The sequence below is a fragment of the Pseudorasbora parva genome, chromosome 18, assembly GCF_024679245.1.
Source record: "Pseudorasbora parva isolate DD20220531a chromosome 18, ASM2467924v1, whole genome shotgun sequence".
Classification (NCBI taxonomy): domain Eukaryota; kingdom Metazoa; phylum Chordata; class Actinopteri; order Cypriniformes; family Gobionidae; genus Pseudorasbora; species Pseudorasbora parva.
Window position 1 is genome coordinate 11,981,872 of NC_090189.1, and position 16,321 is coordinate 11,998,192.

Consider the following 16,321-nt stretch of genomic DNA (forward strand, 5'->3'; position numbering starts at 1 on the left):
CACACATTATATATATATATATATATATATATATATGTATATATATATATATATATATATATATATATATATATATATATATACATACAAAATGTATAAATCTATACACACAAAATGTGTGTTTAAAGATGTGTAATATATTAAAAACTGATTTATGTGTATTTAATTATCTATGAAAACACATTTTGTATACTTTATGATAGATGTTTGTATGCGTGTTGGATAGACCTTTTTTATAGATTTCTTTTGATTTTCTATTTTAGAAAATGTTCTCGTTGTTTTCTCGTGGGAGCAGACACTGTCCAAACATCTGTCTCAGTCTTGGGATGCACTTTCGGTCCTAATTCCCGAACTGCTGCTAAAAAAAGTGCACAGGATATCACAGATACACTTCTCAGTCAGACATTTTGCACTCCAAATGGACAATCAGTCCGCAACCTACAACACAAGCAGGAAAAGCGTCTAAAAAGCCTAAAGCAGCCGAAAGTGGTGTTTGACAGAAGAACTGGTCGTGGAATTGAGCCCGAAAGCTTCTCTTCTGTGAATTAGTCATCTATTTAAAACTACTATAATTTAGCACTACGGAAGAACAAGACATGAAAGTAGTTCTTTAAATTTATATATCTCAGCTACTGCCAAGAGGTCGTGTTGAATCAATATGTGCTGTTTTAACTTTAAGGTGTCGTCACACCTCCTCACTCCTCACTTCATTTCTTCTCAGGCAGCTTGTTCCAAATCATAACTTAAGTTAACATAAGTTATGTTTGATTGCTTTTGCATTAAGGATTATTAACATACTACTGTGCCAGCTTTTGGCCTGTTATCAAGAACCACATTTCGAATTCATGCCCATTTCAAATGGGAAGCTTTTATTTTTGTCATTTGAATCCAAAGCCACTTTGCTTTGCAGATATGTGAACGTATAAATTAAACAAATTCTCAATAGCGGTATGTCCAGTTATAAGTTTGTTCCCTGTAAGTGACACCCCACTCGTTCATGAAATCAGTAAATCATAAGTGCTTATATACTACACATTGTGGTCAAGTGCCTCTGGCGCTCAGAAGCCAAATGTAGATTTGACATTAACATCCTAATGTGCGTGTGTAATTTAGGTTGTTTTTAGAGCAGCATGTTATGGAAAGTTCTCAAGTATAGTGTTCAACTGACTCACATGCTAAGTGTGATCAAAGGGGGGAGAAAGCAACATGCTGCCTTCACTATAAATGAATGTTTTAGTCAAATGTGAAATGAGCTGTAAAATTTCTTTGCATTAACTCCCCTTTAGCTCAGCTGTAGCATTTCATTTCAATGTTTCGCTTCATGATAAGCTCAACTGTTCTCCTTTTTTTGTCCTTAATTCCACCTCGAAACGCTGTATTTTGTTCTCCTTTTCCTTTGGATATATGAGTACTATCGAGGACGCAGATGTGCATGAGAGAAGCCATTCACAGTGGTTGTTCTGTTTTATAGAATGTCTTGCTGATGTTCGGTAGACCTTGTTCTATGTTTGTGCAACAAAACGTTATCATTAATAAATGATACATATACTGAAGTGGTATGGAGTTTGTGTTAAAATTCTGTTTTTATTTGGGCCTGTTTTCAGCGTTACAAGGGAATTAAAAGTCAGGATTTTCCGAATAAGGGACCAGTGTGAAATGCAACGGTGTGATTGATGCGTTATATTGGCAGGGGTGACATTGACTATAATGTGATTTTAAATAAATCACTGTAAATAATGTAAATCTGAGGCATGAGAATAAATATTAGTGATTTTTTTCTGTCAAATGGAGTTCTCATATTTCATTGAAATATCTGTTTTGTCCTCTGTTTCTCCTGAAATGAGACAATTGTTGACATTCAGTAAGAGTGTAGCAATATAAAACCTAACCTACACAGAAAAAGGGTGTCAAAATTGTACCTTTAGGGGTACAACAGCTTGTCACTTGGGCAGTACCCTTAAAGGACGTACCTTTTTACTTAAAAAAAAAGGTACATGTTATTGGTACTTCACCAGTGAGAAGCTGTTGGTACAATTTTTACACCCCTTTTCTCTGTTTGTACGTGTATTGCATAGCTCAGATAATTTGGCCTTGGAAGAATTTTATTAGAAATGTTTAAGATTTTTTTCCTTCATATTTTTGGTCTTCAGAGACGAGACCACATTCATAAAACAAACATTGTGTTGTTGTCGAGCTGAATGTTCATTGGTCTCCCTGTGGTAAAGGGATGCTTATGTTTGATTTGGGTGTGATGACCAGACTAGCATCCGTGAAGCGTGGCTTTTTGATTTCCATGGTCATTTTGAACGGTGGGAGAGCATGACTGGTCACATGTGCACCTCTTCGCCCATCATGTGTCCCGGTCTCACATTATTTAAACCACTGAAACGGCCAAAATGAAACACTGTACAAGATGCTACGGATAACTTGGAGTGCTGTCACTCTGATGTACCTGTTCATTTGCCACGACGCACGTGCCTGGAACGTGTCGCAAAAATGCGTGGAGGACACAAAAATGTTCCTTATGGAATTACAGAAAGAAACTCCAAGCAAATACGCAGTTTTGAGTAAGTAATAATGCCAGACTTTTACTGAAGTATCATTTGTAAACCTCTACTTAAGGGTCATGTTTTCTGTTTGAGCTTTGCTGTTTGTTAGTTTTTTTTTACTCCCAGCCCTTACGAAAGGAAAATTTATTTACCAATATATTTTCTTGAAATATATTTTAATATATGGAATAATATATTGATGGTATTATAAACATATATTATATATTCATGCAATATATTGCAAAATATACAAATCATTGCCGCTTTCAATATATTGCAATATATTGGAAAATATAAATATTAAATCCCATATATGTGAATATATTGCATGATATTTTCAAATATATTGCAATATAATTTTGTGTCGTAAGGGAGAGGCATGATCGTAACTATTGACTGACTTTGATACATTTTCTTATTTTTATAATTTCATATAAAATCTCTAATTGCGATTATTCACATCGAAAATGAATTAAGTGGGTAAATCAATAAATGAATACAATAATCATAATAATATTACTCTCTCTCTCTCTCTCTCTCTCTCTCTCTCTCTCTCTCTCTCTCTCTCTCTCTCTCTCTCTCTATATATATATATAATTTGTATGTGTGTGTGTGTGTGTGTGTGTGTGTGTATATTTACCCACTTACTTTATTTTGTATGTGATTAATCGCAATTAATTGATTGCACAGCACTAAAACAATATGATGTGACTGTTTTTTTATTTCTTCTGTCCACTTGTTGTTGTAGTGTATGATGCGTTTGGTAAGATTGGCAGTGATGTTGAGGGAGGGAACGTGAACAGACCCGGATCTCTGAGAGAGTGTCTGTCTGTGGAGGGCCCAGAGTTCAGGGGACAGTACTGCCAGGTGTTCCTCAAACAGGTACACTCACACAAACCGTACAAATGCAATATATATATATATATATATATATATATATATATATATATATATATATATATATATATATATATATATATATATATATCAAAACAATATTTTATAATATAGCATTTTTACAATAAGTGCTATATTTACTCATGTATCATGCCAGTGTTATACAAATATTCTAATATGATTAACCAAACCGATACAGTCTGGAATAGAGAAAGTGATTGTTGGTGTTATTTTTCTGTGGTTCAGGACAGGGTGGAGTACTTTGTGGGTGTTTGTGTTCCAGACTCTTGTACAGAATCAGAAGTCCAGACGCTAGTGGTTTATGGTGAGTCAAATCATTGTGTCCAATGTACACAGAGGGCCCAACAGTATTTTAACAATTATTCCACCCTTAAAATGTATTTTTCATCGCATTAGATAAGTGATTAACCGTGTTAATTATTTGGTGCAACATAATTTTTGTGTAGGGTATACAGTAGGTACACCTGTCTACATTTGTGTGTTTGTTTCTGCAGAGGCATTTGAACAGAAACGTATATCTTTGCTTCCTCGTGTGCCTTCAATCTTGATGTCGGATTCCACTTTGGGCATATTCATGATTCAATGCCTCAGTGATTCCCCCCATGCTGACCTGTCTGCTATAGTCTGCCTGTGAGACCATACACACACACACACACACACACACACACCATTTTTTTCAACCAAATGTGCACATTGTGTGGGTTCACACATTTAAACAGTTTTATTGAACAGACACACTTGATATGTTAGTCCTACTTGGCTCCTTTTACATAGCCTTTTTTATTTTGTTATTTTTCATTTTGAGCACCTTAAAGGGATAGTGTGTGGAAAGTAGAAAAATTTGATGTTTATCTGTTTACCCCCTGGGCATCCAAGATGTAGGTGTGTTTGTTTCTTCAGTAGAACACAAATTAAGATTTTTAACTCCAACCGTTGTGCGTATAATGCATCTCAATGGGGTCTAATTCCAATTCTTAAAAACTATCCCTTAAAGGGACATTGTGGGATGGGAGAAAAAAATTATATATATATATATATATATATATATATATATATATATATATATATATATATATATATAAAATAACATTTTATTTTATATTATATTTATTTAATTTATTTTAATTTATTTATATAAAATTATATATATATATATATATATATATATATATATATATATATATATATATATATATATATATATATATATATATATATATATATATATATATATATATATATATATATATAAAATAAAATAATATAAAATAAAATTATGTATTTTTAAAATTGTTTCTCTGGAATCACAAAAAATTTGCGAGAGAATGCAAAAGCATTGACACAATTTTTTTCTCCCATCTCATATTTTATTTTCCTTCACCATGTCCCTTTAAAGGCTCCATACATGCGCTCCATATACTAGAATGTGCCTGTGGTTTCCAGGGTGTTGCTATGCAGTTGCTAAGGTATTTTAAGGCTTTCTTATACAATTGCTAAGGTGTTCTGGGCAGTTACTAGGGCATTGCTATGAATTTGCTAAGATATTTTGAGACTTTATGCTGCTGCCTGGGTGTTCTGAGTGGTTGCAAGGGCATTGCAATACAGTTGCTACGGTGATTTTGAGATTTTAGACAGTTGCTGGGTTGTTCTGTGTGATTGTTAGGTCATTACTATGCAGATTTTAAGGTGTTCTGAGACTTTTGATACGGTTGTTAGGTTGTTCTAGGTGGTTGCTAAGGCATTGCTAAGTTGTTCTGGATGGTTGCTAGGGTGTTGCGTGTTGATGCAGTTGTAAATATAAGGATTTTGTTTTTGGAGCAAAAATATCAAGAAGTGTGTAAGGAACATAAAGACTATTTTTTTGTGTTTCAGGTTTGTGTGCTGTGCATTATTGGCACTTCCTCTCATTGCTTCCATCTATGTGGCGTTAATAAAAAGGAAGCGAATGAGAGAGGTGAGGCCAGCGGTGGGTTTTGCTCAAACCTCAAACACCAACCAATATGGCGCTGTCTTCACTAATGGCTCGGCCAATCAGATTAAAGAAATCAGTGCTGCCCCTGATGCCAAACAACCAAGGAATCAAAATACAGAAAATGACCAACAGGGCAAGTACACACACAGAGACATACATATACTCTTAGCATTTATAGCAAATGTGATTTTATCTGGTTTGACCCATTGTAATGGAATCTTTTCACATTTTGTCCATTCCATAAATTATTTCCCCCTTACCCCCTCCTCTATCCGCATATTCTCTTTTCTCAGGCGTGTTTCCATGCCTTCAGGCCCTCTGTGTGCAGAATAACAGTCAGGGGGTGCTCGCCATGGAAAGCTCTGGGAGCAGTTACTCCTCTCTGAATGGCATCCGTATCCTCAGTCTACTCTGGATCATCTCGGGTCACACCGTGCAGCTCAGTGCCTGGAGTAACCTGGGTGAGAGTGAGGGGAGATATAGAGATATGGATGCATGGATACGAACCGTTGTATCCATGCACTTTGACTGAATTGAGAGAAAGGTGTTGTTCATGTCTTTTACCTGATTTCATCGGTTTCACCTGATTTGTTTCCATGTAGATAACGATAAGAGGTGGAAGGACATGGTAGAGAAGAACCCTCTGTACGTCTTGACCTTCAGTGGGCCAGTGTATCTAGCGGTCGACTCTTTTCTGCTGCTGGGGTAAGACCATCTTGGCAATAGAGTGCAACGGTCAGGTTCCAGAAGTAAAAACTTCATTTTCATTTTCTCCATAGCGATAACAAATATAAACCTTTAAAGATATCCTTACTGTGAGCCACAAGGCTGTTGATCGATGGCATTTGATTCTGTTAAAGCCGTGAACCTGCATATTTGATCTTATTTTTAAAATAAGCAAGGTAAACAGCGGAATTCGTAGTGAAAACTGTACATTATTCATAATGTTGTAGAGAAAATTTCACAAATAATAGAGTCGAAACAAGCCAAAATATCTCGTTATCTCCGCCCACTCCCATAGAGCGCTGCGAATGACTTAATCTCTCTACGCTCTTAAAATAATTCAATATTTCAATATTTATTTTTCAATAGTTTGTTCACAAAAGTTCTCAATGCTTCATGGGGTTGTAGTTATTTCCCTCACTAAAGGCAAACACAGACCACCGGATCGCCTTCGTATTCAACTTAAGGAAAAAGTGTACTGCCTCTCGCAGTTCAAAATGCTTACGCTTCGTCTGACGACAATGCACACAAGTTATGTTTTTTTCTGATCTGGCAGAAGCTAGATATTTGACTTTATAACATTTTAAATATGGATATTTTTCATACACAAACACAATGATTCACTTCAGAAGGCCTTCATTTACCCCCCTGGAGCCATGTGGAGCATATGATGGATAGATGCATTTTATGGACTTCAAAAACAGAGCAACAATTCACTGGCTTTATAATAATGCTTGAAAGAGCAAGGACATTTTTTATATAACTGGTTTTATTTGTCTGAACGAAGAATTTCAAATACACCTAGAATGACTTGAGGGTGAGTGAATAATGGGCTAATTTTTATTTTTGGGTGAATTATCCATTTTTTTTAATTCCTATGGGAGAAATTAATAGGAACAATACTTTCGGAACCAGTGCCACAGAAAAAGGAGGAGTGCGCTATTGAACTAGCTCATATATTAGACAAAAATATGAAACATTGTCTAGTGTGAAGTCTTGGCCAGGAGAGAAAAGGCAGTGTAACCCTCCTCACTTATTTGTGTAATTAAACTTTAATGCCTCCTTAAAATAAAGTGTAACCACAACCAGTTATTTAACCATTTTGCATGATATAATCTCCAACTTGTAAAAAGAACTGTTTTATTAATACTGACAGTCTTTGTTTGGTTGTGTCAGTGGTCTACTGAGTGCCAAATCGCTGCTGAACTCCATCCAGAGGTCAGATGACACACTCAGCTTCAGTCTGGTGGCTCATTTTCTCTTCAAGCGGTTCAAGCGGTTTGTTTTATCGTCATAGCTTTCAGTCAAGACTTGTTAGTTCTACAATAATTTTTGTCAAGGTTGATTATTTTCTGATTATTATCTGCCTTTAGTATGTCATCTAATTCTTTCCAGGATCCAACCTCTCCACCTCTTCATCGTGTGCCTTACCATTGGACTCTTCTCCGTGGTTCAGAGAGGGGTCTTCTGGTTCATAGCAGAGGGTGAGATCTTCAGCTGTAAGAAATACTGGTGGTCAAACCTGCTCCTCATCAACAACCTCTTCACCATCACAGATATTGTAAATCTACATTAATCTTTTGAATGATCTGATCACAGCACTTGCGTAATTGCAGCATCTGGTCAGTACATGACTATTAAAAATGAGTACCTTTTTTTAAGTGTGCACCCTGGACGTGGTATCTCTCCATTGACTTCCAGTTCTATGCAACAACACCTTTTCTGATCTTCCTATACAGAATGTAAGTTCAGTCCTTTTGCCTGTATCAATAATACAGAATTTATTACCACACCACCCTTTATACTGTATATTATGCAGGGTGGGGGGTTATGCACTATATAGCAGGGCCATAACCACTGTAGACATTGATCTATATAATTAGAAATGCCCACGTATTAGCGTTTCACGCATCAGTATGTTAGGATGCCAAAAAGGTTAAGTTACATTTTAGTCTATATCATCCAAGCCACAACACAGTTGATCACATTACACAAAACTGAAATTGTCAATATTGTTTGAGACCAAATTTCCCAAATCACGTTTTTAGGGGAACCCATGTCTTATTCAGGGGAGCCGAGCTCCCCTTAGCTCCACCATAGTTCGCACCCTGATATCATATTAGATGTGGGTGAATTTTAACATAAAATTCACGATAAAATAATGCCGGGGTCATATTTAACCCAAAAATTAAAAGAAGGAACAAATAGAAAATGCACCCTATTTAAAAGGGTTTAAAGGTTTAAGGGATGATTTTGTGGTTTTGTGAGATTCACAGAGGTTTCTAGTTGTTTCCAGGTCATAATCAACACCTCTTGCTTATTTCCAGGAACAAAAGCATGCTTGTTGTTGTGTCGTTGGCTCTCCTAATGCTCTCTAGTGTAGCAGGAGCCCTGGTTACCGGTTTCCTGCATCTCCCGGTGCACCAGCCCACCACACTGTAAGAGATCTGTTATTATTTTATTTTTTTATTGCATCAATGAGTAAACACTCCATACAAGCAAAGCAGGCATTTCTAAAACACTATGATTATGGCCTGTAGCAGCTGCTACAGAGTCACTTTTAATACCAAGAGTATGATTTTTTTATTTTTTGTTAGGGGTTAGGTGACCCAAAAAATTAAAAAATGTTCATAAATTACTCACCAACGGTCATGCTGTTCCAAAACCCGTAAGACTTTCTTTCATTGTCAAAACACAAATGCAGATATTTTAAATAAAATCTAAAAGCTTTCTGTCCCTCCATTTTGATAGCCTTGCTGCTACCAATTTGACGCTTCATAAAGTGAGCGTAAAACGAATACATATGAATCCAGCAGTTTAATCCAAATTTTCTGCTGGGACTGAATCAAATTAGTTTGAAAAAGTTTTATTCACATATAAATATTAATCAGCTAACATAAACATAAGATCAAACGTGCTGCGTAACGCATACACTGTAAAAAATTTGTGGTGGTTTTTGTTGGTTTAACTTAAAAAAGTAAGTAACCTGGTTGCCTTAAAATTTAATATAATTTAATAAAATTTAAATAAATTAAATAAAGTTTATAGAAATTAAAAATTTGAGTTGATACAATGAAGGAAATTAGTTTAATAAATAGAAACTCAAAATATTTTTGTTTACAAACCACATAAAAAATGTAATAAATCATGATAATAGCACAATTTGGCATGTTTCACTGCGTCATCAGAAATAACACACACATAAGTACCCAATATGCTTACAAAATCTTTTAATAATATTTTAATAAAGGCTGTCGAATCTCAAAAAATGTTCATTGTATTAACTCAAAATTTTAATTTCAAAATTCAAAATTTTAAGGCAACCAGGTAACTTTTTTTCTAAATAATTTTTTACAGTGTAAGAATACACCTCATTGGTTCCCACAGAAGTGTAAATGTGCTGTGTACACAAGAATGAATCTCATTGGTTCTAGCAGACGCTCAAACTTGCTGCGTAACATGAGATTGAATCATAGACTGTTAAAAAATATGGACGTAATGTCCGTGACGTTTTATAAAGCAATCGTGTCTCTTTAGAAAATGTGGAGTAAACCACTCAATTCATATAGATGGGAAAGAAAATCTCTCAGATTTCATTAAAATATTTTAATTTGTGTTTCAAGGTTGAATGAAAGTCTTAGGGGTTTTGGGATGACATGAGGGTGAATAAATGATACCCTTTAAATGTTACCGTTAAATGTAATTAATTAATATTCTGTACTGGTTGATTTGTTTTCAGGGCCTACGAAAGCTATTTTCAGTATTACTACAACAAACCCTACACAAGATATGGACCGTATCTGCTGGGCGTTCTTGCTGGAATACACATGACAACCAAGAAAGAGACACTTATAAAACAGCAGGCAATGTCTTTAATAATTAGTTTTTACATCAAAAATGAGTTTTTGGTCACATAATGTATTTTTTCTCTCTCTATGTGACAGTGGCAGGCAGTCATAGGTTGGCTCTGCTCCCTGTCAGTCATGGCCCTGTTAGTGGGACTTGCCTATGTGCTGAGAGACGTCCCGCCCTATACGTCCCTCCCCCATGCTGTTTATCAGGGGATGCACCGCTCGCTTTGGGCCCTGGCTCTGGTCTGGATCATTCTGGCTTGTGAGGAAGGACATGGAGGTAAAAAGAAGAGCTTTGAAAATTCAAATTGTAGTAAAAAAAACCCTGCATCACCCTGAAGGGGTTTGTTTCTTTGGTACTAGCTGACAGTACATAATACGCATTGTTACATGGCTGCTCTTAAATGAATGCAGGGGCGTGGAACTGGGGGGATAAAGGGTACTGAGTAACCAGGGCCCAAGGCAGGGAAGTCCGTTTTCTATACATACACATACATGGTACGAGGACCCAGCAAGATGGTTTGTACCCAGGGCCCAAAATTTGGTGCTACGCCCCTGAATGAATGAACACGAAAATGTATTTGAATTTAAATAATTTTATCAATTAAGAAGAAAGAGACTACAAAGCGATACAAGGAATTAAATAATAAGCTGTATAATAATAACAAATCATTTTAAAAAGCACCTTTCAACCATAATTAAATAACTGTCAGCCAAATAAAAATGCATGTGGTGTATGTTAAAACATACCTTAATATGTATCTCTCTGCACAGGGTTTGTGGATAAAATTCTCTCTTTGGGCCTGTGGGCTCCTCTGTCTAACATCAGCTTTGCCTGTTATCTGATCCACCCCATTATTATTATACTGTACAATGGCAAACAAGAGACAACCATGCACTACACAGACTTCAACTTTGTAAGTATTCTTTTCAATTAAATGCAAATGTGAGCATGCAGGACAGTTACACTATTTAGTATTGGTATTTTACATCAAATTGCAGGATTGATTTGTAATATATATGTTTATATGTACATATTAACATTAAGATTTATAAATGCATTGTATATTGTTAGTTTGTTAACTAAGTTTGTTAACTAAGTGTTAATATTTTTTAAAGGGGCTATATGTAGAATTCAGAAACCCTTGTTATTAGTGACACTGGTGGCCATTAAGTGAACTGCAGCATGCTTGCGATCGTGCACACACTCTACAATGACGTGAGCGAGCCTCGGCCAAAACAGAGGGTGCAAACCCGAAATCACATACTTCCCTCCTATATAGTAGGTGGAAATATGTGACAAAAGAAGTGTCTGATTTTACAGTACTCATAAAACTCTTTAATTTTTGAAAGATGTCTCTTACGCCTATCAAGACTACATCTGATCAAAAATACTTTAAAAGCTGCAATATTGTGAAATACCATTACAATTTAAGATTAAAGCTTCAAGCAGCGATGACGGCCCCAAGCCGGTGGCTTCAGGGCAACTGTGCACGGCAGGGCAAATATATCTTTTGCAGCTCAGTTTTGTAAGTCCAGAAGGCCAATATTTAATTAAAAATATTGTATATTTTTTACTTATTTTTCAAACTAAAGTGATAATTTTGTGATTGCCAATGGTATGAAATGGTTAAATTATGACAATCAAGAGACAAGGTGACACATAAGACATGGAGGGGGAGGACAGACAGATAGATAGAGGCAGTCAGATTCAGATTGAACAAGATTTGAAACAAAAAATAATAATCTAAAGAATAAACCAGTAAGAGCGAAAGAGTGAGAGTGAGGGGGAAGCGTGGAGGACAGACAGATAGAGGCATAGTCAGATTTAGATTGAACAAGAAAATGTAATCTAAAAAATCTAATCCAAAAATAAAATCTAAACTGGGAGAAAGTTGTTTTTATTTCATGGTCTGAAAACATTGTTTTGCAATAACAACAATAGTTTTATCTTCAAAAACGTGTGCTCAAGGACAACCTGGTTCATAAGCCTATCAAGATTGCATCGGATCAAAATGACTGTAAAAGCTGTAATATTGTGAAATAACATTCAATTTAAAATAACTGATTTCTATTATAAAATGTAATTTTAAAACAGCTGAATTTTCAGGATCAGACTTCAGTGTCACACAATTCTTCAGAAATCATTCTAATATGCTGATTTGCTGCTCAAGAAAGATTTCTTATTTTTATCAAATTTGAAAACAGTTGTTCTGCCTTATTTTTAGTTGAATAGAAAGTTCAAAAGAAATTAGTTTGGAATGGGAATATTTTGCAACACTGTAAATATCTTTGCTGTCACTAGATCAAGTCAAGTGAAGTCATGCACAACTGTTCATTCTCTTTCTCAATGCCGTTTTTTTCTCTCGTTTTCTGTCCTCAGTTCTACCTGTTTCTGGGTCACCTGCTGTTGACAATCCCTATAGGTTACGTGTTAACTGTGCTAATTGAAAAGCCATATCTCTTTCTGTTGAAACGATAAGTCCTGCTTCATTCCCTCAAACCTGGAAGGTGAAGAGAAGATTTACATGTATGTATTTAAGAGAAGAGATTTAATTACAGTATATTTATTCACTTATTCCCCTTGCACCTCATTGTATTCTGTATTAGTGTTTATGACCAGTGTTAGAGAGCTTTGGTGTTGTTATTTGAATGCATAAAATAAATGATAGCCTGTTGGTGTACAGAATTAATCGGTGAATTGCAAAGTTCAATAATATAGTGTGGTGTCACATGACAAGGCTTAGTTTCGTTGTTTTTTTGTTTTGTTTTTTGTAATGTAAAACTCAGAAATTAAAAACTACTGTGAAGGTAGGTACTGTGGTATAATGATTCCATTGGATGGTAACAGCACTTTATGTTATAGCCTGTTTTTTTAGTTTTTTTGGGTAGCAGGAAAGTATGCATATCATGCAGGAAATGCTCCGCTGTATAATGAAATGTCATGCATGAAATGAGCTGACCTCAAGTGTGAGCAGCTCAAGACAATTAAACATTGACTAGACGTCCGAATCTGAAGTGTAGTTAAGGCGAGCACAACTTAATAGCAGGAAGTAATTTAACAATCCATCATTGTAAATAAAATAATTTGAAAAAAAATCATCCCATTAGTCACTTCAGAAAAGAAGGCTTGTAAGAAAAATACTGCACACCATGCTGTTAACCGCCTGTGCCTGCTGTAATCAGGTAAACCACAACATCTGAATCATATGACGACAATCAACATCAAGTGGTCAATCAACTCTTCAAGAGCCTATTTTACAACTTAGAATTACAGAACTGCCTACTTTAAAACTTCATGCAACTCATTTTCAAGTTTAAGCTCAAATTAACATATTGCAATAACTTGTCACCAGTAATTATACTCACTATAGTGGTCCAGTGTCCTCAAATGAGGGTACGTGAAGGCACTCCAGAGGCTAGGCTATGTGAGGTTTTAAAATATACATATACTTTAAAAAGTAGCATTCAGGCAAAAATCTTATTTTTATATATATATATATATATATATATATATATATATATATATATATATATATATATATATATATATAATGAAAAAAAGAATACAAATTATTTCATTTATTTATTTATTTTTAGCAATTTCTGCTTTTATTTCTAATTAATGATTTCTTTTTGAGAACAGATCTTTACTCCCAAAAAAGGACACTTTATGTTGATAATAATTTTTATGTGCACCAATCTTTATTTATAATTAAGTTAATTATTTCTTTCTTTTTTTGTTTGTTATATATTTTTATTTCCAAATAGTTCAATAAAGATCACTACAAATGAGCAGTGTTTTACACATTTGCGAAGTTTTAAATGGTTATTTGGTCACTGTTTTCACTACATTAGTTTAAATCACGACATTTTAGTGATGATAAATATTTGCAATACGTTTAGTGTTAATTTAGCATCATTTAAAATGTTTGAATGTTGTATGTGTTTATCTGTTCCAAAGTTTAATATATCAGACACTGGTGGCACAGTGCTCTGTTTTAAGTCTTCTTTTTTTCCAACCAAAAATGCTTTGCGCTGGTTAGGGGATACTTGGCTGAAAAAATATTTCATAAAAAAGGGTGAGAACCACTGTTCTAGTCTAGCTACTGCATAACATTTTAAAAGATAGCAAGTGAAGTTGTAAACCTCATTTCAGGTTAAAACTAATTATTTCCAAAATTGTGTCAAAAGGTTTAAAAACTGTGCAGGTCTGATAAAGTAGTCAAATGCATTGCAGTGTGGGATACAGTATTCAATTTACTGTAATATTCTTTTTAATTTTTTTCTTTTCAGTATGCTGTTTGTTATTACTGCTCATTTAGTCAAATGTAGATCATCCAGGTATTCTGCTTACAGAAAATTCACACTGTGTTCAGTTGCATATGGTTTATGCTATACACTGCAAGCTTATGTAGTATGTAGGCTACAAATATATGTAGTCCAAAATCATTTAGTATAAGCTGTTTTCCCTTTGATGAGGGCCTAAAAAAACCAACAAAAAAACCAACAATACAATTCTGGTAGGCTATGTCCCCACCATGTAGGGAATACCTTACACACACACACACATACACGCGCGCTAAACATCATCAGTGAATCAAACAAAGCACTAAATAATTTTCTTCCAATCGATTTAAAGTGCCTGAGCCCTGAAGCTATACTATCTTTGAAAGAGTAGCCTAACCTATTTAAAACACGTTTACATTCAATATGTTATGCGATGACATGCTTAGTCTTTTTAAGAATGAAAAAAAAAAACCTGCTCTCAAATTCCGTTTAAGGTTTGTAAAGCATATAATAATTATAATGTCTACAGCGCTACCTTGTGGATAACATTAGAAAAAGATGAATATGATTAAGTAACATCATCAGGATCTCAAGCCCCTTTTTGGTCATCATGATCATATCATGACTCCTACACTAAGGTATGCTTTACTGGCACTGTACTTATGACGTTAGTCTAGCGTAATCTTTAGCTATTTGAGAGCTAAAACTGTTTTAGCAGGTGGTCTTGTCCATTATTAAGCTATAACTGCACAGTGACTTTTTTGTCAGAATGTCTTCCAGTTGTTGAATGTCTCCTTAGATTAGTGTTTTTATTCAGTTTCATTGATGGACTCACATATGACATATTCAAATCAAATCACTTTGTCCTGACATTTGAGTGGAGGGAGGGGGAGGGGGCAGCTGGGGCGTAGTCCTGAGAATGAAGTCAAAGGCTGCCCTGCTTTCTGCCCCTCTCGCCCTCCTTTGACCCCCTGCTGTGCAATATCATATACAGTGATTCATGGGTGTAGCAAGAAGATGCCCTGTGCAACAACACATACTAGTGAAGTTATATTTAACTGACTTTAGAAAGCTGACACTCTGGATGTTTTCCATATCTCCACTCAAGAATGCTTCAGGTTCTGGGCCAGATCAGTACTAGATCTGTAAGCATATGTCTGGATTGTGAATAACAACATAATTAAACACTTAAGCTTATTTTCATGACTGAAGGACTGATTTAACTGAATTATAATATACTTGGGTCATTAATATCCCCTATACATACGTAAATGCACCAGCATGACCCATGTTCTTATCCTTCCTGAACACTTCTACACTCTAAAGCCCTAAATCAGATCTGTGCAATCAGTCATGAAAATTAGCTTATTAAATGTTTAATTGTCGTTTTTCCCTCTTTTTTTTTACCCAACTGGTTTTATAACCTCGTATTCTATCATGTATAATAGGCTATAATTTTGTTTGTTTGTGAAAAAAATCTCTTATGTTCACCAAGGCTACGTTTATATGTTAAAAAAAGAAACAACTTTATTTTGGTGTAATTCATTCCTGCCATGGCAAAGCTGATTTTTCAGCATTATTCCAGTCTTCCAGTCACATGATCCTTAAGAAATCAATCTAATATGCTGATTTGCTGATCAAGAAACATTTGCATATTATTATGAATTTTGTGAGCACCATGATACACTTTCTTGATGAACAGAATGTGTAAATGAACAGCATTTTTTGTAACAACATAAAAGTCTTTACTCAATTTTGATCAATGAAAACTATAACTTAAAAAAAAAACTGTAAATATGAAACATCCTCTTAGTAATGAATTAAGAGATTAAATTTTGTATTTCTTCTATTTTAAAAACTTTTGTCAATATTTGGGACCCACTTAGGTGGCCTAAAGGTAGGGTAGGATCTAAAACACTTTTGTAAAAATTTGTTTAAACTTTCTTTATATGTTATACTTTTTAATCTACAATAAATACCGCTCATTATTTTCGTTCGGGCCGAAACAAGTGATTGGC

At 34.9% G+C, this 16,321-nt stretch overlaps 1 protein-coding gene across 1 annotated transcript; it reads left to right on the top strand.

Annotated features, from left to right (window-relative positions):
• Nucleotides 1-2,232: 2,232 nt before the first annotated feature.
• Nucleotides 2,233-12,626, top strand: oacyl (O-acyltransferase like). The gene is made up of 15 exons (XM_067424067.1): nucleotides 2,233-2,567; nucleotides 3,298-3,431; nucleotides 3,693-3,771; nucleotides 3,962-4,097; nucleotides 5,340-5,571; nucleotides 5,720-5,900; nucleotides 6,042-6,144; nucleotides 7,339-7,440; nucleotides 7,558-7,723; nucleotides 7,825-7,904; nucleotides 8,490-8,600; nucleotides 9,902-10,025; nucleotides 10,107-10,293; nucleotides 10,788-10,930; nucleotides 12,397-12,626. Exons 1-15 carry the CDS (start codon nucleotides 2,414-2,416, stop codon nucleotides 12,493-12,495), a joined length of 2,031 nt encoding a protein of 676 aa, XP_067280168.1. The 5' UTR covers nucleotides 2,233-2,413; the 3' UTR covers nucleotides 12,496-12,626.
• The last annotated feature ends 3,695 nt before the right edge of the window (nucleotides 12,627-16,321 follow it).